Source organism: Equus przewalskii, chromosome 7 (assembly GCF_037783145.1).
Source record: "Equus przewalskii isolate Varuska chromosome 7, EquPr2, whole genome shotgun sequence".
NCBI classification, from domain to species: domain Eukaryota; kingdom Metazoa; phylum Chordata; class Mammalia; order Perissodactyla; family Equidae; genus Equus; species Equus przewalskii.
This window is the reverse complement of record NC_091837.1, coordinates 48,570,846-48,596,732: the sequence shown is the minus strand read 5'-3', so window position 1 is coordinate 48,596,732 and position 25,887 is coordinate 48,570,846. Positions and strand designations below refer to the sequence as shown.

Genomic DNA, 25,887 nt, shown 5'->3' with positions numbered 1-25,887 from the left:
TTTGATTACTTCTCTCTAAGGCTGAACATTTTTAGGGTACAATTTTCAGTTTATCCTAAAATTTCCTCTTATACGGCTGGGCAGATGTGGAAGTTTGAGAACCTCAGAAAAATCACATCAAAAGAAACTGCTTAGAAGAGATTACGGGGGTGTGGATTTGGTTGATGACACAGACTATTGAGTCCTTACAGAGAATTGTTTGTCTTCCGTTTTTAGATGGCTTTAATTCCTCCAAATTGCTCCTTGAATAATAGGAAAAAGGCAATTTGAATTTCAGTGACAGATTGGACATAACAGGTTGCAACTATTAGGTCTAATTTTACCATACTGAGAAATAAAATTGCCTAAACATAAACATCGATCACTGATGCAGTAAATTAATTTGTACAGAAAAAGTAGTTTAACTGCAGTGCACATTAAACATAGAAAATTTTCAAAATTACTGCTCTCTGAATTAATTTGTACACTTGTTTACTTGTAAAAGCACACATAAATTCTTTTTTGCAAGGCAGTGTATGTTCAGATTGAGTAAGAAAGAAGTGGAAGAAGTGGCAAGAAAATACAGGGGTATGGAAGTCACTCAAACGGACCTGAATCCTTGAACATAATGGTTTTTTTCTGTCTTTCATTTATGTTTTTCGATGCTATTTAGAACATGCTTTGTGTTTGAATCAGCCCATAGAATCACTAAAGATGTGCACATGTCCCCCTCATTATAGCAAGATAGATGTGATGTTTTAATAGTCTTGACTTATGTTTGCTAAGAATTGGAGGTGTCGAGTAATTAGAAGAGTTTTATGACTTGGTTCCTCAGTGAGTTTACATTCAACGGTGTCCTAGGGCCTGAAACTGTTATCTTTGCATTCATGAACAATCTGACCATGAATTTCTTTGTATTTAACCCTTAAAAAAATCAGTGAACATGTTTTCATTGTTCCCTGTAATTCTATTATGAGGAATGCATGGCAAAGTTTGGATAGTATCTTTTCAGATTGTTCCAGCCACTGTGGAACTGGAGCTGGCAATGCGGTACAGTTTGATACCATCTCCTGCCTACAGTTTTCAAGGACAGTGGTTCGATTCAAATACAATTCTGATAAGTGGCAGGTTTTCGTGTCTTTAATGCCTTGACAAGGGCATCACTCTCAGGAGAGGGAGGTGAAACCGTTTGGACGAGGATTCCATCCCTGCTCCTTTGTGCTGACACACTAAGATAATGGACAATTAAGAGAACCTTCACTGTAAGTGAAAGGATGGGGTTATCACTAATATAAAGGAGCCCATGGGGTGCTGGGGTATGAAGGAGAAGAGGAATGGGAATTTTTAAAAGGAATATAAAACACACAGATGAGATGCCGAATAACTGCTCACATATTGCTCTTTCACATGTGATAATGGTGAGTGATTGGAGTGTTCACTCTTGCTTGCTGTAACTTTTTAGAAAATATCTGGTTCATTGCGTTTGACACAAGGTACTGCAGAAAACTTGCCCCATTGCTGCCTTGCCTGTCACAGAGTAGGTGAGCCCAGACATAAAGGGTTTGTTTTTGTGGAGTCTGGCTTTTAGACCACCTTCCATGAGGTTTTGCAAATGGATTTGGGATAGTCTAGGGCAGTGGTTGTCAACCCTGACTGCACTCCCCAGGGGCCCCAACCCTCAGTTGATTTAATTGATCTGGGGAGGGACCCAGTATTTTTAAAAGCTCCTTGGATGATTCCAATGTGTATGCAGGTTGCGGGCTGTTGTTACAGAGTTTGTAACAGAAGGATCAAGCTCCTCAATTCTTGGGCTCTCAGGCAGAATATCTGATGATTTAATAGATTTGAATAATGGTGTCTGTGTTGCTGTTAGAGATGATGTATGCTGCATATGTTTCTAATAACCATCTAGTGTTTATGTTGACCTCGCGGTTTAGCATTCAGGCAAATCTGGAGAGAAGTCTCTCTTTCTTGACTTCTGTTCCCCACTTGCCCCCACTGTCTTTTAGTTTGCTTTTTTCTAGTACATTATGGGAGCTTCCTCTTCCTGTGATATCCTGGATAAATGACCTTTGGTTGGGGGAGGGAAAGTAGCCTGAACATGAGGGCTCTGGAAAAGGCAAGCGTGCAGCCACATTATTTAGGGTCATTATGCAATTTAGTACCAGCAACTTTGCGTCTAGTCTTCTTAATCTGATAGGGGCAGATCTTCTGCGTGCATGCAAATTACAGGGAACCTTCTCAGACCGTGGAGCACTAATAAAAGTGAGCCAGTCCTGACTATTTCTAAACTGAGTGTGGAAGAGGTTAACTGGTTTTTCTTTTGACTTAAACTTTCATTTGTCTCTAAGAGCCCTGGACGACAATTGAGTGCACTGCTTCTGATAAGTATGGGTTCTCCTCAGCCTGACGAGATGTGTGTGATAAGATAAGATGGCTTGAAAAAAAGAGAGCTTGAGGGAAAGGGAGAGGAGGAGAGGGGGAGAGAAAGTATGTTAACTGCTTTGACTGCAAAATACCCCCTGGTAGCCAGAGATAAGACACCTTGAGCTACTCAGAAGACCTTAAACAGGATGTAAATGAAGCCAATAAAAATCATTTGAGATCAGGCCACTTTTCTACTCCCCTCCTATTTCCAGCTCTGACAGCAGAAGGCTTAATTTACTGTATGGCATACCACACTTACGTGCAGAACCCAGGAAGTTGCGGGAGACTGATAGGAGCCAGTTCAAAAACAAGGGATCTGCAGTTGCTAGAAAGGTCCAAACTGAAGGCAGCTCATCAGCAGTTCTAGCAATGCCTTCCTGAGTGGAAAAAGAAAATATTGCTGGTGATGGGAAGCTCCTTTCCCCTTTCCCTTCTTCCTCTTTCAGATATTCATTTTCTTTGTATTTCATTTTATGACAACCTTCTTTGTATGAATGGTTCACAGAGCGAGCAGCGTTTCATAGTGTATTGATATTTCTCATCAAGCTAATACAGCTTGAAAGTAATTATCAACAAAGTTTAGGAGATAGACTTTTCCACGTACACATTTGAAACAACTCTGTATCTCACAACTGTATATCCTAATCATGTAACACCCAGCCTTTATGTACTTGGAATTTTATAACTCTTCACAACAGTTACTGTGTTTTTCTAGAAATTTACAAGCTGCTGCCAACAGCACTCTTCTAGAGAGAGGAGGTAACTTATGGGAGCTAACTGAACATTACACTGAGAAGATTTTGAAGCTTGGGGTCCTACTCAAAGTGGGAGGGGGCAACTTAAGGGATAGGAAGGCAAAAGGGATAATGATCTTCTTTCGTCTCTGTAAAAGCTACTTCTTGGGAGAGCTGGGATTCAATGTGGTCTTTGAATAAAGGAGTGAAAGCTCTCCATCATGGTTGTTCTAGTGTGGAGCACAAATGTGGAAAGGGCACAGATAAGTGAGACAACCTTTAATCAGAGGAGCTGAATGATTCAGGGGAAATAAAGGATTCTGCAGTGGTTTTCAAACTTCGGAGTGCAGAGGAAGTACCCTGGAACTTGCTAACAGTGAGGATTTCTAGGCCCTATCCCCAGAAGTTCAGAGTCAGTAGGCCTTGGGGGCAGCCGAAGAATCTGCGTTTTCAACAGACAGGTCAGGTGACTGGGTTAGACTAAGAAACACTGCCTGGGCCATCTGGTTGGGGCGGAGGGTCAGCCTTTGGTTTTCTTGTGTAGAGTCATGGTGGCTGCAATAATCATTGAGGAAGGGTAGCGCTGGGGAAGGTGAGAAGGAGCCTTCATTGTATGCCTCCTCGGCATGCCTGGCAGGGAGTGTGTCTCTAGAGCCCTGAGCATGAGGAAGATGAAGCTGACCACAGTGGGAATTTGATGGAACCTTTTCTTCTGCTTTTACTTGTCAATACCTCACCTGACCTAACCACTCCCCTCAGAGGAGAGGATGGAAGGAAGAGGAGGGAGAGAGACCAGCTGTTAAGGAGAACTGGAGGAGTGTGTGTGTGTGTATGTGTGTGTGTGTGTGAGATTTTCTTGCCAGTAAGTAGAAGTGAAATGAAAGAAATAGGCTGTCATGATTTGTCAGCATCAGGTTATGGGTGGGTGGCTTTTGTTCTCCTCTCTCTGTGTGTTTGCATTTGTCAATTAGCATATGATAGTTTTATAATAGAAAAAACAACGAAATCTTGAACAAAAAATATGAACAATGTGGGAGTCAGCCTGGTGGTGTAGCGGTTAAGTTTGTGCACTCTGCTTTGGTGGCCCGGGGTTCGCTGGTTTGGATCCCGGGTATGGACCTGGCGCCGCTCATCAAGCCACACTGTGGTGACATCTCACATAAAATAGAGGAAGATGGACACAGATGTTAGCTCAGGGCCCATATTCCTCACCAAAATAATAATAATAATAATAATGTTAAGCATCATTTTAAGTTTATTCATTTACCCATAAAAACGAGGTGATTCGGTAGCATTTGAGGTTGTTGTTTTAGTGGGGAGAGTTAGGTTGAGAATTCTCTAACACGTAGACCAAGCTGCTTGCTTGGGCACTGGGAACTTGGGTTTGGGTTTTAGTTCCACCATCAACTGCTATTGTTAGTGCCAGATTATAACATTGCTCATCCTCATTGACCTGTGTGTTCATCTGTAAAATTAACACTTTTTTTTCCTAAAGGCTAAGACTTCTTACAGATCTTAAATCTTATGTTTCATCTATATGAGAAGTCAGGAATGACAGCCTTGACTTTGTCTCTGTGTAGGCTTCAGTCAAATTCACTTGTTTTCTTTCCTTTGATCCCTCAAGTCAGACCCAGAGGTATGCATAACCCATGCCAAACAACATCAGGCTATCTTAGGAGAAAAGAGGAGAGCTCAGTGGAGGGAGGACGCTTCATAAAGATTCAGACACCGGCCCTTTGTTACAGACAGGATTGAGTCAGTCAGGATCCCAGAACTGTCCTGGTCGGCTTTGTGACTTTGGGTGATAGAAAATGCTTTTGCAAGGGTCATACCAATAGGCCTTGGGCATATACCGCTGTGCATTGCTACCCTTATCCCCCTTTTCAAAGGCAAAATCATTACCGGAAGTTTCTCTGTGAAAATTATTCAGAATTGGTGCACTTCTCATGTGGATGAAGCAGGCACATATCAAATTCTTATTATCTGACTAGAATTTCTTAATTTACTCTTGTTTAAATCATTTTAGTACATTAAGCTTTCGGTGGAATTTTGCAGACTCTGCTTGTGTCCTATATATTGGGTGCCAGAGGGATAGGTGTCCATATGTCATTGAGAAACAAGTACAGGTGGGGTCTCCAACTGCTTCCCCCGGTTCCAGCCAGCCTCATTACCTGTCTTGTTACTGTGGCCACACCACCTTGCATTGTTTTCTTATACATCGTCTTATTATGGTAAAATTTCTTGGATGTAGGCAGAATGAAATAGTATTACATGGGGGTATCATGGGACTTTTGAGGGAGGCCTGACCTTGTCACTGGTTTGGGATATTTGGCAAGATACTTATTTCAGTTTTATATGTATGAAATATGTATATATACACACACATATTATAATAAACATATATATACACATATATGTAAAATATATTTAATTAAATATGCAAAATACATGATTTAGTAAAAATAATATAGTTATATGTAATGTATATTAATCAGTAAAAAATAGCATCATAAAGACTTCCCCTAATGAAGTGTTTCATTAAGACGTGATTGTGCATTTACTCATATTAAGTGGTAAATTATTATAATTAATATTTTTGTAATGAGAAATATCAAAAACATTTCAAAAACTACTTTAGTTGGGGCTGGCCCAGTGGTGTAGTGGTTGAGTTCATGAGCTCTGCCTCAGCGACTTGGTGTTTACCGGTTCGGATCCTGGGCGCCCACCTACGCGCCACTTATCAAGCCATGCTGCTGTGGGCAACCCACATATAAAATAGAGGAAGATGGGCATGGATGTTAGCTCAGGGCCAATCTCCCTCAGCAAAAAGTGGAGAATTGGCAGCGGATGTTAGCTCAGGGCTAATCTTCCTCAAAAAAAAAAAATTACTTTATCGTAAATCATTTAGTCTATCTGCACATTTAGTCAATTCTGTATAAAAACATACTGCGCACACACACTGTGCCCCAGTTTTGAATGGCACTGGTTCCCATAAATAAATCATCAGGACAGTTAACAGGAAAAAAATGATATATTCATTCCAAATTACAGGTTCTAGTGAAGAGTAAACTGAACCAAAAGTGAGAAATAGAAAACAAAGAATAAGGTACCTGGAAGGTCATCAAATTGATAATCAGCCTTATTTTTAGGATTGCGTCTTTCAAATTTTGCCTCTTTCAAATTTTCAATTTTCGAATTTGAAAAATTTCTTTTTCAAATGAAAAAGAAAAAACTATGTGAATAACGGTATTAATATTTTGTGATCTGTGTAGAAATATTTTATTATACTTTAATTAAAGTTATTTTAAGAAAACAGTTTTGTCTTTGGCAATTTATAAAGCACTTTTGCAAACATTATCTTAATTAAAACAATGGACTTCTTATATCATTTGGCTTACTTGGGATCCGACATCACTTTTCAATTTTAGTTTTACTCTGTGTGTTAGTGTGAGAGTTAATGATTCTGTTGAAACACTATAAAAATTCTACCCTGTGAGGATCCCTTGGTGATTTGCCCTTCTGTAGATCTCTTCATATGGACAAAGTCTCAAGATAGTCCAGCGGCCCCCTTTTTAATACTACCATAGCCTGTATCTTTTTCATAAAATGTATAAACACTGACTGAGGAGTAGACAACACAAACTGCTTTCGAATCGCAGCTGCTGGGTGGCTGGCTAGGTGCACTCACTAGCTATCTGATGAGCTTTTGTGCTCCAGCCTGACAACCTGTGTGAGTCAAAGTCTGTGCCTTAAAAAACAAAAATGATTATTTGTCACAGACCTTAGTGGTTCCCATCATGTATTAGACACATGAACATCAAAATTAAGAACCCTGAGGTCCATGGTATTGTAATACCAAATGGATAATTGTAGCAATATTTCCCCCTAATCTTTGTAACAGCTTTTTCTATATTAGCACACCGTATTTATCACTTTACTGCACAATGAACCCACAGGGGGTGCTAATTGGTCATTAATTAAATTTTAGCCTTTCAACACTTTTGTATTCTCCAGTGGCTTTATCTGCAGTGGAGTATACAGTGTGGCCTTTTAAACTGCCGAAAATTCACGTCAGCTTTACTGCTGCCGTGGATCTAAGACAGGTGAAATTCAGCTCCAGTGAACACCATTTTAGGGTTGGTATAATCCCTCGTGACCGAAAGTTTTCCAGGCTTGGAGCAAAGCCTACATGTTGGAAAAATGCTCAGTAAAGTATACTTTAACATGACAAAACATTCTGATAAACCAGATTCCTCACTGAAATAGAATTTGATCGCTTTGTCGGAAAATTTTAGGGCGTCATGGCCGTTCTTCAAAAAGCCATTGACATGTTGGAATGCACTTTCTGAAGTCCATCATTCACTAATGAAGCTATTTTCAAACTTAGTTTTCTCAGTGGAAGAATCTGTTTTACCTTCTGCTCCCCTAGTGAAGAGGTTAATTTTAAATTCCTCATGATGAACATGGTAGCGCTGAGAAACTTGCTGAGTATTTTTCAAAATGTGTGGCTATTTCTTCAAAGCTTAATAGATGTATTTCACCCTACTATAAAGGATTTTGAAGCAAATACAATTTGCCTCGAGAAATTTCTAAACAAGTAAAATAATGAGATAAAGGCTGGTGTCAGAACTCTGGAATGTGGCCTCAAGATTTTGAATGCAGTCCATTCCGTCGTAACAATTTTATTCCACTAATGACTTAATCAGAACTTGCCAGTGTATGTAGCTATTAAGGAATGAGCACATGCATGTTCAAGATATCTCTAACAGTGTTCAGAAAATTTTTTTTTATATTTTTGTCTATTTTTTATTTTTAAACAAAAATGCCCCTTAAGTCCTTTAAAATTATTAGAATCTCAGTATGAAAAAAGCAACACCTAAATTATTGCTAATTTTTATTCCTTTGTACTGTTTTCAGATTTATCAGTTATAAGCTAAAGGTGACTTTGATTTTCATAGTAGTTGTACTAGTTTAGTATGTTTTTATGTTGTAGCAGTTCAGAAAGTTTTTTCATGCAATGTCATGTTTGATTCTTATAATATTAACTGTGAGGCAGGCTGGAAGTTTTCTGATATTGTACACAAGGAAATTGAAACTTAAAAAAATAAGTAATTTCCAGAGTTCACAAGCACATATCAGACCTGATCACATAGTAGGTGCTTAATAAATGCTGGGTAAATAAATGAATGAACGAAATAAGCAATGAAGAACTTCTTCAAATTCTTTGTGGTATGAGGTCATATATAAACACAAGACTACAAAGTAACTAAAACATGTCTTCTAACTCAAAATAGTAGAGATAAAAAGAAAACAGACTCGGGGAAATTCACCATGATGATGTCTGTCATTATTAAAAGGAAAGATAAACATGTTAAGTTATGTAGACCGCTCGCAGTCACAGCCCTGTAAACGGATGTGTGATGCATGATTGCCAATTATTAAACGCCAAGAGCTTGGTGCTTATCATTAGTTATATATGTGCTTAAGTGAGCCAAAAGAGAAAAAGTAGAGCAGTTCTCACCCCCCACATCATTGGAAACCACTTTTCCTTCTGTCTGGCTTCAGAAACACGTTTCAATTTCTGTGAGTGAGACGATGACTGTTCTTTAACTGGTTTCACGTCAGCTTTTTCCTCTGATCTGAGAGGTGGAGTTAAGTGTGAACTGCTTAAGAATGCACTGTTTTCTGTTTAATTTGGCTGCAGAAGATGGGATTCACTGAGCTCCGTCTGTTCAAATGAACTTTAAGCAACAGCAAGCAAAACATTGGTACTTCTCCCTGCACACGTAATAGAAATGTGTCTGGTGAAAGAGACAGCATGGATATAAAAACCAGGATTACCTAAGGAGGGCAAGGCAGGAATGGGAACAGCTTCTTATCTCTTACATTGGCTCCTCCGAAGCATTAAAGGATTGTTGGGGAAAGTGAGCCTCTTTTTTATTAGGGAGTATTGGAAGGAAAAAAATAACCTCTGAGCTCTGATATCTGGAATTCGTCTTAAGACTGTGTTAAAAAATGTGCACCACCAATTCCTACTCCCCCACAGCTGCTATCATTAATGGGTGACCAGCCTTTTTCCTCGTAACCTAACTGTTAACGCATTTAATTAGTCCTTCCAGAACAATTTGGATTATTACAGAATTTAAAAGCGTCTGTGAATTATAAATAAGTTTAAAGTTCGCATTTCTCTTTTGAACACCCAGTAAAGAGTATTCATTTTCAAGTCGTTAAATAAGTTATATGACAAAGGAGTGAATTTAATGTGGGGCTGTTGATTAAAAAAAAAAGTATGAGAGTTTAATAATATAAGTTGCAGCTTTTCTAAAATTGTTGATATTTCTGTTGAGAATGAAAGGAAGCAGTTGCATAATAATGCATAATGGTTTATTTAGAATGACCATATCCTTTAGCAGTTTAAACCATTGCCTTAAAATTATATTGTGTAATTTGGTTAGATGATTTCAAATTTGATGATATAAAATTGTTACTATGATGGCACTGGGTTAACATGACGAATACCCCTGTTACCTCTGTCTATTAAACACACATTTCAAAATGTTGTCCTCTTTGAGTAGTACCTAACTTCTCTTAGCATTTGCACACACCTGTATATTTCCCTCGGATTCTCAGTTTACCTTAAGGTGGCTCAGGTAGTTAATGAATGAAAAAAGGACTGTGAACTCTGTTTAATATGAAAGTTCACAACTGCTCCTCTAGCATGCTGGCAGAAATGAAGAATCATTTTAAGCCAGGGGAGAAAATAACCTAGAAATTTGCTTTGATCTCATATTTTAACCTATTGTTCCACACTTAAAAAAATCATCTACTAAATGAAATTATTTTGATGTCAAATAATGCAATGATTGTACTGCTAGTGTTTTAAGGAGAAGAGAGGTAATTTTAAAATTAGATGCTTAGCTTCAGAATTACATAGCAAAAGGTACTTGTTCCCAGGTTATCTGTCTGGAAAGACCCAAGATAATATCTTATGTATGACAATTTAGTACTTGAAACATAGTCAGCTTGGATTTATGAGTCGTTAATTTTTAGATATCACCAACTATTTATATTTTATTTTCTTAATGGCTGAATATACAACTATGAATCCTTAAGGCACTGTATATTTCCATTGGGCCAATCCTTAAAGCTAATATTCCAGTGGTTCCATTAAAGGAAAGAAAATGTTAAAATATATTTATTCTATGTACGTAGAAGCTTACATGTGGAAACATAAATACATGCAACACATAAATCTTTGTGTTTACATATGCAGCTTTTCTTCCAGCGATGATAGGTGCCCTAGAAATATTCACTAATCTTTGCAACACCCCAGAGGGTAAGTAGCAAGAATTATTATCTTCATATTGCAGGTGAAATTCCTAGGTAGGGGCAGATTAAATGACTTGGCCAGGTCACTCTCTAAGTCACTTAGGAAGCTAGAAATAAAACTCCAGACTCTTGACTTTTAGTTCTCATTCTGAGTCATTGCATTCCTGAAAACAGAGGGACAGACCTGTCAGTATTTGTGCTGCTTTTCCTCATTTGAAAAGGAACCATTGATGTAAATCCTGTCCCTGTTAAGGAAACCTTGCTGTGTGGCACTTGCACACACATGATACTGACTCCCCGAAGGGCAGTTTAGAGCATAGTCTGCCGTTACAGTGAATGAGCTCAGGTGACAAAAGTATATCAGTAAAGCCAGCTTCTCGCGGGCGCAGCCCTATGAAGAACTAAAAGTATTGGGAGTTTCCATAACTTCAGAGATTTGGATATTTTCTTTAACATCTATAGTGATTCAACCCACCTTGTTAGTTGACTTTCTCTCTAGTAATTTCAAATTGCCCATATCGTTGAAGTCAATATTCTAAAAGGCTTGGCCCCTGCCCTCAAGAAGCATGTACCTTACACTTACTAAGATGTGCTTAATGGTACAAAATATGCATTAGCATTGCCCCAAACCTTCCTGCACATCGTCTCTTCTCCTTCTTTGATGTTATTTTTTTTTTATTAGCTACCTGGGTTAGACTTGAAAGCTGAAGAGTGGCTGGGACCCTCAGCATTTCTCTTTCACCATGGCAGGCTGTAAACTGGGAATATCAGGCCCCCATTTGGTCACTGAGCAGCCCTTCCTGGGGTATGCTTGTCTGTCTGTCCCCAGCAGCCGGGATAAAATCACATGCAGTCTTTACTCTCTCTCCTCCTCAGGTTGGCACATGATGGGCTGGTGGCTCATGTCAAGGTACTTTGTGCTCTGGTGCCTTTTTTCTGTGGAATACCTCCTTCTAGTATGACTTCACTTTTCTGTTAGTGAGCACTTTCCCCCATAAATATGACCGAACAGGTGTTGCTCTGCCCCTAACTGAGTTTCCAGCTGTCATTCTTTGACATATACCCGGCAAAATCTGTTGTTTCGTCCTTTTCGGCAGACTAGAGAACCATCAAGCCTGAGATGGAGGTCTTCCTTGCAGGATATGGCAGTTTTGTTGCCAGAAGATGGTCGGGAAAGCCTGGCTGGCTAACAAAGGCAGGCCTTCAGCAGCTGGGTGTAGTTCCAGTTCTGCATCCCCTTTGGCAGGAGCACAGAGGCTGCTGCAGTGTGGCCAGCCAGCAAAATTAGGAAATAAGGACCTCTTTTATTTACTCAGGCTGCTGAATCATGGGCATTCCTGTCTGCTTGGAGAAAAGTCAGGCGGCTCTACTTTCCACTGAAAGTCTCAGGAGTGTTTGAGACTTTCATCTCCGAGTGTTCACACACTTGTTTTAATGTGCTTTATGGAAATGGTGAAACTCAGCAAGTACAGTTGCTGTAGAAAAACATCTGTACTAACTATGCACACACATTTGCATCTTTAAATAGACTTTTAGGCTGCGAAGCTGGTTTTCCAGCGAAGTTTTTTTTATTTTTTTTTCCGGCTGTAAGAGCTATAGCTGTCCCAGAGTCGGCTAGCGTGAAGTGACTGATTCCAAAAATTAAAATTTAACATGGACATGTTAAGTACTTCACATTGAAATGCAGAAAACTTGCCATAACACAGAAAGACATTCCTGTAAGTAGCACTTAGTGGGTGCTGAAGGGAAAAAAAGTTCAAGTTGATTCAGAAACCAGAGTTGAAAGAATCCTCCATAGTTTCTTCCATATGAAAAAAGAACTTGAGATTGTTTAAAACTGTATTAGCCGTTTCAACCTAGTTTGCGTTGTGATTGCCAAAAAGCTTAAGTTAATGGGGATGGGCAGCTTTCAAAGACTTAGGTGGACCTCAGAGAATGTTGGCAACACCACCACCACCACAGACGTCTTGGGAGAGTTTGATACCCTTGGAGCATGGACCAGCCCCACTGGGAGTTTAGTTAGTGAGTTCCTTGTGTGTCCCTGGGAGAATAGGTCCATTTATAGTACTAGCAAGTGAGTTTTTTACAATTTAGATTTTAAAACAGAAATCAGCCTTTCATGAATCCTTTATTTATTTTTCTAAAAGTAGCATTCCCTGTTCAAACTTTTTACTTCTGCTCAATCTATTCCATCCCCCAGCCCAAGCCTTATGAATTCTGTTGTTGATTCCATATATTTCAATTATAAAGACACAATATCTGTGATTATCACTTTTTTTTCCGCCAAAGACCAAGTAATAGGGACAGGAGAGAGAGAGGAGACGGTTTCCAGCTCCCCTGAATCCTACTTTGAGTAAAAACGTGATTCTAACCCTCAGCTCACTTGACATGTAGTTGAAATTTACAAGTTTAAGACAACAGTTATGTAATAGATATAGTCAGGCATGGCTCACAGACCAGAACCTGATTTAAGCATGGTGTCAGGGATTGCACACTATTCATAATGGTCTATTGCTCTATAATTCTTTGTGCATTTGTATAATAATATATCATGCCTGGACACAATCTACAATTTAATAATAAATTTACTTGCTAAATTTTCAGGCTCACTAGTTATATTCTTCCAGTCTAGATGCATGACAAATTCTGATTCACTGTTTTCCCCAATTGCACAAATGAGATGATGTCTTTGGAAATATTTTTAAGTGAAACAACAGGATATAAGCTTAAAAGATAAATGTGAAATATGGTAGATTTTTACCTAGAATGCTGAGAAAATTTAATAAATAGTAATTTTTTCAGTTAGGGGAAATGTCTTAAACTTTGGTTTGTTTTAGGGAATACCAGCTTTAGGTGACTTATAATTTTTTAAGGGGAAAGCTAGAATCATCGAGTTTTTTGTTTTTATGTGTTTAAAATTGTCTGTCTATATGTTAGGTAGTGACTTGAGTTTATCCACGTATGTTCTCTGTATGTATTCACCTTTAAATTTAAATCACACCCACAATTATCAGACCCTTTCTTATGCTGGATTATATGTTGGGTTATAGACTCATATAAATGAGGATGCAAAATCATGAGGTTTTCAACTTGTATTGCGAAGCTTTGTTGCAGTGGGCAGGAATCCAGGAATGGTGTTTGGTTGTTTTCTCAGAGTTAGATGGTTGCCATCTGGCATTGATAGTGAGATGGTGTTGTCATCAGTTTCTAGATGCAGGAAAGGAATGATCCTCATCTGTTTCCTGTGGATAAGCAAGAGGTTGATAATCTAGCAAAATCTTGTTACCTTAAAGAAAGCAGACATGGAATTTGTTTACATAATGCTTGCCAGTTTCTACTTTTATGTTAATAATATAGCTTGCTAGGTAACTTTAGCTTTGAAGAATTTAAAAACTTATCTGATTGTATGCTAACTGAATATTATTAGAATGTCCTAATAATGTTCTAATTGAACCTATTTTTCTAATAGAATCACTATCCCCACCAGCTCTGCTCTGCTGTGTGGCCTTTACTTGTCTGCATTTATGAAGAATCTTGCTCTTTTGCAGAGTGAAAAGCTTTTACGATTTTTTCTGATCTTGAATGATAGATTGTTTTGAAAAGCAAAAAAGAAGTTTCAAAACCCATTGGAGAAGGTCTTATTTTCCACTTGGATGTTAAGAGAGCACAGAAGTAAGAATACACATTTGCTAAGGACATAGTTAAAAAGCCACCTAATATGAGGTAGGGTTACTTTATGGGTAGCTTGCTAAGGTTATATCTGGCTTTCAGTCTTGTTTGTCTTCTCTTTGTTACTCATAAATCTTTCAGCATTTACCATAATCATTTATCACTTTTCCTGTTTCCAGTTTTTCACAAGTTTCTTTGTCTCTGCTCACCTCAAAGTGCAGGTCCTGTTTGGCTAAGGAAGTTCATGCTGCTGAAGCTTTTACAAAAGGAAGAAATGGTGGGCCACCTCTTGAACTTTCCAAACAAAATACACTGTTACAATCTGGCCCTTGTGAAACTCTCATTTTTTCTTGATCCTGGCTGATCCTTGCTACATGTAATATCAGGCAATACCCTTCTAACATTTAATAATCCATTTTCTGGCCTATGGTATTCGAATCTTTCAGTTATTGAAGAAATCCTAGTTGTCTTTCATTACACAGACGTAATTATTATTGTGTTTTCTGTCTTCTTTCATGTGCTTACTTTTTAATATTTTTTTGCTGAAAGCAATAAGGTCTGTATCAATAAGAACCCCATAAAAGATTTTGGTCTTCAGAATTGCCTTTTTATATAAAAACAAGCAAAATGCAGAGGGAATTTTTTATTAAATATTAGACATCTGGGTTGACTGCATTAATTTTAAATCATTCCTGTAATATTTCCTCTTTTCATTTGGCTCTTCAGATGCTCACACAATATGCAAATCATTTTACAATGAATACAAAAGAAACATTAAATATATTAAAATCTGCATTTTAATAAAATTGTCAATGTGTAATATATACCTTGCTTCTAAGGAAGAATGATAAAAAGTAATAAAAGTGTAATTTAGACATAGAACTATTTAATATCTTTTTATATTTTACAGCCCAGTAAAAAGTAAATGTAGAATAAAAGCTTTGGGCTCAGATTTTAAGTATTCCACTCAAATATTCTCTTCCCTATTTTTCTTCCTGAAAGGTTGTAAATGGCCCAGCTATGTGTACTTGTTGAAATGGTACAGTAAACTCGTTCTTGAATTCTCAGTACGTAAAGTGGAATGTTTCATTGCTTCTCATTTCAGATGGAGTGGATGTTGAAGATGATCCCACTTGCTCTTGGCCAGCTTCCTCACCATCCAGCAAGGACCAGACTTCCCCTAGCCATGGAGAAGGGTGTGATTTTGGAGAGGAAGAAGGCGGCCCTGGACTCCCATATCCATGCCAATTCTGTGACAAGTCGTTTAGCCGCCTCAGCTACCTAAAGCACCATGAGCAGAGTCACAGTGACAAACTGCCTTTCAAATGCACCTATTGCAGTAGGCTGTTCAAACACAAGCGGAGCCGAGATCGCCATATCAAACTCCACACAGGGGACAAGAAGTACCACTGCAGTGAATGTGATGCTGCGTTCTCCAGAAGTGATCACTTGAAGATCCACTTAAAGACTCACACGTCCAACAAGCCATATAAATGTGCCATTTGTCGCCGTGGCTTCCTGTCCTCTAGTTCCTTACATGGACACATGCAGGTTCACGAGAGGAACAAGGACGGTTCCCAGTCCGGTTCCAGGATGGAGGACTGGAAGATGAAGGACACTCAGAAGTGCAGTCAGTGCGAGGAAGGCTTTGACTTCCCAGAAGACCTCCAGAAGCATATTGCCGAGTGCCACCCTGAATGCTCCCCAAATGAGGACCGAGCAGCCCTCCAGTGTGTCTACTGCCACGAGCTCTTTGTAGAGGAGACCTCCCTCATGAACCACATGGAGCAGATGCACGGCGGGGAGAAGAAGAACTCTTGCAGCATTTGTTCTGAGAGTTTCCACACAGTTGAGGAACTGTACAGCCACATGGATAGTCACCAGCAACCCGAGTCCTGCAATCACAGCAACAGCCCTTCCCTGGTCACGGTGGGCTACACCTCTGTGTCCAGCACGACTCCAGATTCCAACCTCTCAGTGGACAGCTCAACCATGGTGGAAGCTGCCCCGCCAATCCCAAAGAGTCGAGGGAGAAAGAGGGCTGCCCAGCAGACCCCTGACATGACTGTGCCCTCGAGTAAACAAGCAAAAGTTACCTACAGCTGTATTTACTGCAACAAGCAGTTATTTTCAAGTCTGGCAGTTCTGCAGATTCATCTGAAAACTATGCATTTAGATAAGCCCGAACAGGCCCATATTTGTCAGTATTGCTTGGAGGTATTGCCCTCACTCTATAACCTAAATGAACATCTTAAGCAAGTGCATGAAGCTCAGGACCCAGGTCTGATTGTTTCTGCCATGCCCGCCATAGTCTACCAGTGTAACTTCTGCTCTGAAGTTGTCAACGACCTCAACACTCTTCAGGAACACATCCGATGTTCTCACGGATTTGCAAACCCTGCAGCTAAGGACAGCAACGCGTTCTTTTGCCCCCATTGCTACATGGGGTTTCTCACTGACTCTTCCCTTGAAGAGCATATAAGACAGGTCCATTGCGACCTCAGTGGCTCCCGATTTGGGTCTCCAGTGCTTGGGACTCCAAAAGAACCAGTAGTAGAAGTGTATTCTTGTTCCTATTGTACGAATTCTCCAATATTCAACAGCGTTCTTAAACTGAACAAGCATATCAAAGAGAATCATAAAAACATTCCCTTGGCCCTGAATTATATTCATAATGGGAAAAAATCCAGGGCCTTGAGCCCCCTCTCTCCTGTGGCCATAGAGCAGACATCTCTTAAGATGATGCAGGCAGTGGGAGGTGCGCCTGCACGTCCGGCTGGAGAATATATCTGTAATCAGTGTGGTGCTAAGTACACATCCCTAGACAGCTTTCAGACTCACCTAAAAACTCATCTGGACACTGTGCTTCCGAAATTGACCTGTCCTCAGTGCAACAAGGAATTCCCCAACCAAGAATCCTTGCTGAAGCACGTTACCATTCATTTTATGATCACCTCAACGTATTATATCTGCGAGAGTTGTGATAAGCAGTTCACATCAGTGGATGACCTTCAGAAACACCTGCTGGACATGCACACCTTTGTCTTCTTCCGCTGCACCCTCTGCCAAGAAGTTTTTGACTCAAAAGTCTCCATTCAACTTCACTTGGCTGTAAAACACAGTAACGAAAAGAAAGTCTACAGGTGCACGTCTTGCAACTGGGACTTCCGCAATGAGACCGACTTGCAGCTCCACGTGAAACACAACCACCTGGAAAATCAAGGGAAAGTGCACAAGTGCATTTTCTGTGGCGAGTCCTTTGGCACTGAGGTGGAGCTTCAGTGCCACATCACCACTCACAGTAAGAAGTACAACTGTAAGTTCTGCAGCAAAGCCTTCCATGCCATCATTTTGCTGGAGAAACACTTGCGGGAAAAGCACTGTGTGTTTGAAACCAAGACTCCCAACTGTGGAGCAAATGGGGCTTCTGAACAAGTGCAGAAGGAGGAAGTGGAGCTGCAGACCTTGCTGACCAACAGCCAAGAGTCCCACAACAGTCATGACGGGAGCGAAGAAGATGTGGACACCTCGGAGCCTATGTATGGGTGTGACATTTGTGGGGCAGCCTACACGATGGAAACTCTGCTGCAGAACCACCAGCTCCGAGACCACAACATCAGACCTGGAGAAAGTGCCATCGTGAAGAAGAAAGCCGAGCTCATTAAAGGGAATTACAAGTGTAACGTGTGCTCTCGAACCTTCTTCTCGGAAAATGGCCTACGTGAACACATGCAGACCCACCTAGGCCCTGTCAAACACTACATGTGCCCTATTTGTGGAGAGCGGTTTCCCTCCCTCTTAACTCTTACCGAACACAAAGTCACCCACAGTAAGAGTCTCGATACTGGAAACTGCCGGATTTGCAAGATGCCTCTGCAGAGTGAAGAGGAGTTTTTAGAGCATTGCCAAATGCATCCTGACTTGAGGAATTCCCTCACAGGATTTCGCTGCGTGGTCTGCATGCAGACAGTGACCTCCACCTTAGAACTCAAAATCCATGGGACATTCCACATGCAAAAGACAGGGAATGGGTCTGCGGTTCAGACCACAGGGCGTGGCCAGCACGTCCAAAAACTGTACAAGTGCGCATCTTGCCTCAAAGAATTCCGTTCCAAGCAAGATCTGGTGAAACTTGACATCAACGGCCTGCCATATGGTCTGTGTGCTGGCTGTGTGAATCTCAGTAAGAGCGGCAGCCCAGGCATCAACATCCCTCCCGGCACGAATAGACCAGGCTTGGGCCAGAATGAGAATCTGAGTGCCCTTGAGGGAAAAGGCAAGGCAGGGGGACTGAAGACTCGCTGCTCTAGCTGCAACGTTAAGTTTGAGTCTGAAAGTGAACTCCAGAACCACATCCAAACGGTCCACCGAGAGCTCGTGCCAGATAGCAATAGCACACAGTTGAAAACTCCGCAAGTATCGCCAATGCCCAGAATCAGTCCCTCCCAGTCGGATGAGGTAACTTGCCTTTTTAATGTTTGCTATTTAACCTCCTCAAGAAACTGTCTCCACTTTACATTTACACTTTCCTGGCTTTATTCATTGACATGTGCCAAGAGATGCTTAGATTGAAATGCACTGTTTTTTCCCCCCTAGCCATTAGCTAGCAATTACTTGCTTCTTGATAAGCAGCATTTTGGCTTGAATGGTGCAAAATAGGACTAATTCCAGTCTCCCTAGGATATTGTCTTCTCTATGACTGAAGAGACCGGCGCTCATGCCAACACCACTGAGATCTGGAATCTCAGCATAGCTTCACCGCGAGTTGAAATCCCCAGCTATGACTTGTGTGTATGGCAGAGAGATAATGACATAAAAGTAAGATACTATGAGCCAACGTGCTGGCTTAGGGTAAATTAAAAAGAATATATATATTTGTGGATAACAAATTGGGTAGACATGGCTTTTTAATGCTGTGTTCTCGACCCTCACTGTTTTTCTTTGTCTTCTGAGTAGTGGGGAAAATATTTTCTCACAACAGAATTTTCTAAAAGCCCCTGTATTTATTAAGCACCACATGCCCAACCTTCCTTTTAAAGGCACCAGCCCAGCGTCTTCGCTCTCTGGGTTTGGGTTTCAAAATTAGTAGGTTTTTTCTTAGTTTGTATAGTTTCATGTTTTCTTTGCTACAATGAGTACAAAAAACAAGTTCATTTACAATGAAATAGTTTTCCGAGTGATCATTCCTTGGAGCTGAGCAGAGGTTGGCTCACTTTGTTATAACTTCTTTGTGGTTTATCACCTGGTTTCTAATAGTTCTTTCCACTTCCCTACCTGCCCCTATCTGGAGATCCATCCAAATGAAAACCCCGGGGAGATCCATCTCCTTTCAGTTTGGGGTCACTGCATTTTCCTTATCTTGTCTCTGCATTCACACCCTCTTGGAGGCCCCCCTGCATCTCCCTGCAGATAGCCATCAGTCAGCTGGTAGGGGAGAAGTGGAAGACTAACACAGAGCCCATCCTTGTAAAATGTGGCATCTGCGTGACAGGCAAGCTCCCAAACTTTGAAGCTGCTTTCGTTTTTCTCCTGCTCAAGTAAATCTGCACCTTTCTCTCATTTAAATAAATGAAGTCCTTTCAAACTGATGAGGACAGCTGGAAGAACATGGTTTTCATAATGGCTCGTGCCTCATGTGTTGAATCAAGTAATTTCTTTTGAAACAAATATTGGTAGTTATAATCATATGAAATGAAATTTTTTTCAACTTTTTATTTCAAAAATGTTTAAAGATATGGAAAAGATAACAGGATGACACAATGAGCATGTGTTTATGTATCTATATCACAGATTTACCAGATAGAAACATTTTGTCACGTTTCTCTCTCTCTTTGAAACCTTTTTTATTAAACTGAGTGACATGAAAGTAAGTTTCAGATATCATGTTATCTCCTAAGAATAAGGACATTTTCCTAAATAAACATAATATCATTAGCTAAGGCAATTAACTAAATCAGCTAAAGAAATTAAGTAAATCTATAATATCTCTATAAGAAGTCCATATTCAAATTTCCCCAGTTGTCCTGAAAATGTCTTATTTTTAAAGTGCTTATGAATGAGAATTAAAAAAAAATTTTATGCAGAAAATTACTCCTCTCCCCCTTTTTTATTTTGATATGCTTAACTGGTATAGAGGAGTTTGTATATTCATGTTTAATTTAAATAGCATATAAAGTTGATTTGAAATAACTATTTGTGTGTATGCGTATGTGTGAGTGTGGTGGTATGTGTTCATTTAAAAGCAAGCAAAACCAGGTTCCTGTGTCTTAGTGGATTGTTTGTGGAAAGGCATATGCCTATTTCTTCTTATCGTCTCCCGGATGCTATTTTCTGATATTTCTAAATTGCTAGATATATTATAATACCATTTGAAGTGAAATGTTTTTAAAAGGAAGGAGAACATATTTACACATTAATTTGGTTAGAGTTACTTGATTAGAAGAACATCTTTAAGGGATGGTCAAGTCTTTAATTATGCCTAAAATCTTAAGATAATTATAAGGTTTAACTACATCCTGCACATACATAGAATAATATATGAAATATTTTTTAAAGTACTTTTTAATTGTAATTCTTATGGTAGTGTTTTGTTAATACCTAGCTACTGAGAGTTAAAATGACTCCTTATGCAGAAGGCTACTTCTTTATTAAACCTGATTAATAAGACCTTGTAACAATGCCCTTAATTGAGCAGATACTAGGATTCAGTTGTACATGTTTCCTTTGTCCTCAGAAGTTCACTAATTTATTCAAATTTTCATCATTGTTATTATTTTTCTTCATTATACTGTTTAAGTCATAAAATTTTATGTGCCCACTTCCTTTCTGAAACTCTCTACAGTTAAAAGTGTACAGTAGACCATAATATTTGGACTTGACATAGAAAATTATGTAAACATATGTAAAGTTTTACCAAAAGAAGCCTATAAATAATGTGTCAGCAAGAAAAAGACATATAATAAATACTAATTTGTTTACATTTTTTGTTAGCTGAGTTATGCTTCTGTGACTTTTCATTATGAGTAATGTGTAAATTTTTCACCAGTGTAGGTAAAAGAGAAATTATTACGTTAAGTCTTTGCCAAAAGACAGGTATGCCATGTGGGAATAAATTTTATATCAAAAAGAAGTATGACGTCTGTTTCTATTGACTTAGATGTCCTAGGTAGGAATTGAAGGACTTAGTGATATAGGTGGTATTTTCATCTCTTCTTGCTGAGGATTGAGACATCAGAAGAGAAAAGAAGACCACAGGAGGTAATAAAACCTGGATACATAGAGATCGTCAAGAACAAGATTAAATTTTTCAGGACTATGACTTACAATCACATAAAGGTATTGGTAGACACTGGAATGCATCTTTTAAAGACTGAAAAGAATGTTATTTCGTCAAGACTAGGTTACCTATTTAAAAGGGATTTAGGTATAATCTAGGGAAGGGTGAGTACTACATAAACTCCTACAAGCCAAGAAGTGGAGGAAAGACAAGGCATGTGACACAAAGGAAGGCTCATCATAGGTAGCTGTCATGTAATGGAGAAATTTGGAGTTGAAGACAGATCTGAATTTGAACCCCATTTCTTCTGTGTAATGCTTTCTGAATTTGTGAAAAATGTGTTCTTTGTGCCAAAATCCTTTGATTATTAATCTAAGTTTTATGGAGCCTTTGTTTAGGATAAAATTGGGGGTGGCCTATTCATTTCCTTTTGCTCCTCAAATGTTAAGTATGATCTAAATTTGTGCATAGCCTACAATGATTCCATAAATGGTAGAGATAATTTGAGACAGGAAGAACACTGGCCATCCAGCTTTTTCCACATATGAAGCATCTTGCAGAGTTATTGACATTTACTATGTGTTGAATAAATGTTAGTTCTTTTTCTGGCGTTCATTGACACTGGCTTGGCTCTCTGGTCAGGTGCTGCCCATCTGGACCTCAAAATGTTGTCTCATGATGATACTGGAAGCATGTGTTCTTCTGCCTCCATTTCTACAGGACTGTTTTTAGCCAGGTGTCTCTGAGAATTATTTACTCACGTTTCAATTCACACCATCCCTATCAGTCCATTGAAATTACTCTTGCAAGGGTTACCAATTATCTCCATGTTGCTAGATGCACATATAGCGCCACAGAATCAGAACTAGAAGGGACAATGCAGATCATCTGATTAGGCTGCCTTATTTTACAAACAGCAAAAAAGGCCCAAATAGATTGGGATCTGTCTAAGATCACACAGCTAGTAACTGGTAGACAAGACGCTCTGAGAATGCAGGCCTCTAACCCCAGGTTCAAGATTCTCTTTTCACAATTCCACTGGCAGTTTCCTCTAGCTGCAAATTCATCCCTGTCCTTTTCATAAAATCCTCGCAGTAGTGCTGTCTTATTTTGTCTTGTCACTCACTTCCTCCACCCATTGCAAGGAATCTTCTGCTTCCATCACTTTCCTGCAACTGACTTCTCTAAGGTCTCTACTGACCTAATTGACCAAGAATGCAAAACTTATTCTAGTTTACTTACTGCTCTACTTGTCACTATTGGCCGTTCCCTCTGCATTGAACTTCTGTCTTCCCTCCTGGTTCCCTTCATACCTCTTTGGATGTTCTGTAGCCTTCTGCTTCCTCTTCCTGCTCCTGTAAGTTAGTGTCCTCACTGCTACTTTCACTCTGCATGTACTTCATCCACTCTCATGGCTTTAACTACCACCTTTTATGGACGACTCTCCAAATGGTATCTCCAAAAGACAGGAGGAAACTGGCGGAAATATTCTGTATCTTGATTGTGGTAGTGATTACATGATGGTATACTAATACCCACCAGATGTAAAACTAGTGAAAACTTTATATGAATTATACCTCAATGAAGTTGATTTAAAAAAAATGGTGTATCTGACTCAAGCCTCTCCACTGACCTTCAGACTCATACACCCAGCTGCCTACTGTATATATTCACTCACGTGTTCCTGTGAACTTCAAATGCAGTGAGTCCTTAATTGAACTCATCATCGTTTCTCCAAACCTGCCTTTTTTCTTATATTTTCTATTTCACTTGTGCATCCACTGATCTTAATCTCTTCTTTTTCTCCACATTCAGTTGGTCATCAAGACATATAGATAGCGATTATATATAATTTGCAAATAAATATATTTCTTGAATCTATCCCCTCCTCTCCATCCCCTTACCATATAAGTTCAATCTCTGATTGTCTTTCACTAAACTACTGAAGCAGTGTCCTAATTGTTTCTTCGGACTTTAGTCTTATCATTTTCAAATCCATCTCCACAAGGTTGCCAGAACAATCTATCTAAACACAAATCTGAGTAGCATGCTCCTCCCTATTTGAAATATTTTAAGTGCTCTGCATTTCCATCCTTATAGAATGATATAATAACTGTGAAATATCAGACTCTTCAGGTTCTGGCCCTGATAAATTTCCCCTCCTTTCCTTACCTTTCACCTTAGGCTGTAGTTGGAATTGCTTTAATTACCCTACACGGGACATACTCCTCTGTGTCTTGCTAAGCCTATCTACTTCCTTCTGCTCAGTAATCTCTCTCCTCCTGACTGCCTTCCACTTTCCAGGAGGCTGTTCAGGTAACCTTTTATTTGGAGATCAGGTACTCCAGAAGGCTTCCTCTGACCCCAAATTCTCACCACAAACATTTCCTTTCCCCTTGAATGCCCTGTGTATACACTGCATCCTAAATACTATATAAAAATTGTTACATTGCTTTATAATTATCTCTTTACATTTCTGATTTCTTCCTATGAATTCCTTGGGGCAAGAATTTCCTCAATCTCATATTCCTAATGCCTCTGCCAAATGCCTCCGTGGATGGGTGCCGTGGAGCTGTGTCTGGCTGGTGGCTCTCCCAGAGCCCTTTCCCATCCATGGCAGCATGCAGGACAGCTGGTCGTCTAGCTTTTTTCATGCAGGAATCACCTGGCACAGTGACTAGAACCTAGAAGGTGTTGAATAAATGTGTCTTCTTCTTCTGAGTGTGTTAACTATAGGAATGCTATTCATATTTTTACCCCTTTTGGACTCAAGTTGTTGTTTCATTGTCATTGAAGTTCTGTCATAGATGCTGTGAGCATGTACTAGTCTGCTGTTGTTATCCCAACCCATCTCGAGGCCTGCTTTCCCAAAGAAGTTGTAATTGCTCCTAGCAAGGTTGCCAGTGGTTTCCAGGTTCCAAAGAAAGCCTTTCTGTCCTCATCATCTCTGTAGCACTAGGCAGAGTGGACAGCTCTTTCCTGGCCTTGCACCTCTCTGACTTCATGGCATTCCCTGTCCCAGTTTTCTTCCTTCTTGTGCCTTTAGAGGTTTTTCCTCCTGTGCCTGATCTGCAAGTGCAGAGATTCTTTGGGGCTCATCCTTGGCCCTCTCTTCCTTCTCTGTCTGCTCTCTCAGTAGGCATCTCATCTATTCATGTGGCTGTAACTGTCTCTATGCTAAGAATTCCTAAATTCATGTTTCTAGCCTGGCTCTCCTCTTTGTTCCAGATTGCTATGTTCTGCAGACAGCTTGGCTTTTCCATTTGTATCTCTTTTAGATTTCTGAAGTGTACTGTGTACAAGCTAAACTCTTGATTCTCTCTCCTGTTTTTTTTCCAGACTTCCCTCATTTTAGGACAGGGAACCACCCTACACCCAATTATTCAAGCAAGAAACCTGGGAGTCATTCCTGATTCCTCCCTTTCCCTCATTCCCCACATCTCATTTATTAATAAGTACCGTTGATTCTACCTCCAACAAGTATCCCGTTCATGTCTTTCCATCTCCAAAGCCATCACTGTGGTCTCGGCTGCAATCATTTCTTGCTTGGATAGTGTAGTAGCCTACCCGTGATTCCTCTCCTTTATCTTCTGCCTGCTTCCAACTCGTTCTTCATGCTGCAGGTGGAAGGAATCTTGTAGACATATAAATTGTATGAAGTCACTTAAAATTCTTCAGTGGCTTCCCATTTCACTCAAATAAAATCCCACCTTTCACCAGTGTACGAGGCCACTCCCAGTCTGGCTGCTTTCACCTTGTCCAGGGTGGCTCTTCCTTATGCACTGTGCTCGGCCTCCTGGCCTCCTGAGCGGGGGTCTACTTCAGAGCCCTCACACGAGCTTCTTCCTCACCTGGACAACATTTCCGAAGCAGCCTTCTGCACCACTGGCTCTTTCTCATCTGTCACATGGACCTCCCTTGAAAATCTTATCAAAGTTAGTCTCTTCCTTGGGATTTTCTTTTAAAATTGTCATTATTTGTTTACCTGCTTATTTCCTTCTTCTCCTTTATTACCTCTGCACACCCAACATGCTTATCACAAGGGCTCGGTAAATATCAATTGAGTAAATGAACATAGTATAAACACTTCAAAATGACAATAATAGTATATACTCCATCTTTAGATGTATATGCAAGTATATCTAGTAACTAATACATATAAATAAGTTTACCCAAAAGTACTTAGATGCTTTAAAGTTGGGTTTGATCTGAAAACATTAAAATAAGCTTAAGTTTCTTGAAGTTTCTCAAAATTCAAAGCTCATCTTTAGTATGAAAGTCTGTTTGAAGTGTCTTAAAGTCAGTATTCTTTCTTCAGGGTTCTTGTACTGAAAATGGAAGTGTATATGGTGACAATTCAGAAGCTACTCAAGTTCCACAGTTTTTTATTTTGTTGTATATAATAAAAATTTCCATGTAAGGTTGAAAAAAGAAACCTTAAAGTTTTTATATGTCAAATTGCTGATAATAAGT

At 39.6% G+C, this 25,887-nt stretch overlaps 1 protein-coding gene across 8 annotated transcripts in view; it reads left to right on the top strand.

The window, feature by feature from the left end:
- The window catches only part of ZNF521 (zinc finger protein 521), a 273,454-nt gene that overhangs the window by 98,398 nt on the left and 149,169 nt on the right, over window positions 1-25,887 (top strand). For all 8 annotated transcript variants that reach the window (XR_011541952.1, XR_011541953.1, XM_070627502.1 and 5 more), the window contains one exon: window positions 15,244-18,596. Coding sequence is in view for 6 of the 8 variants with exons in the window: in XM_070627502.1 (XP_070483603.1) it covers window positions 15,244-18,596 (3,353 nt within the window). In the remaining 2 variants the exon portion in view is untranslated. The remainder of the gene's footprint in view (window positions 1-15,243; window positions 18,597-25,887) is intronic.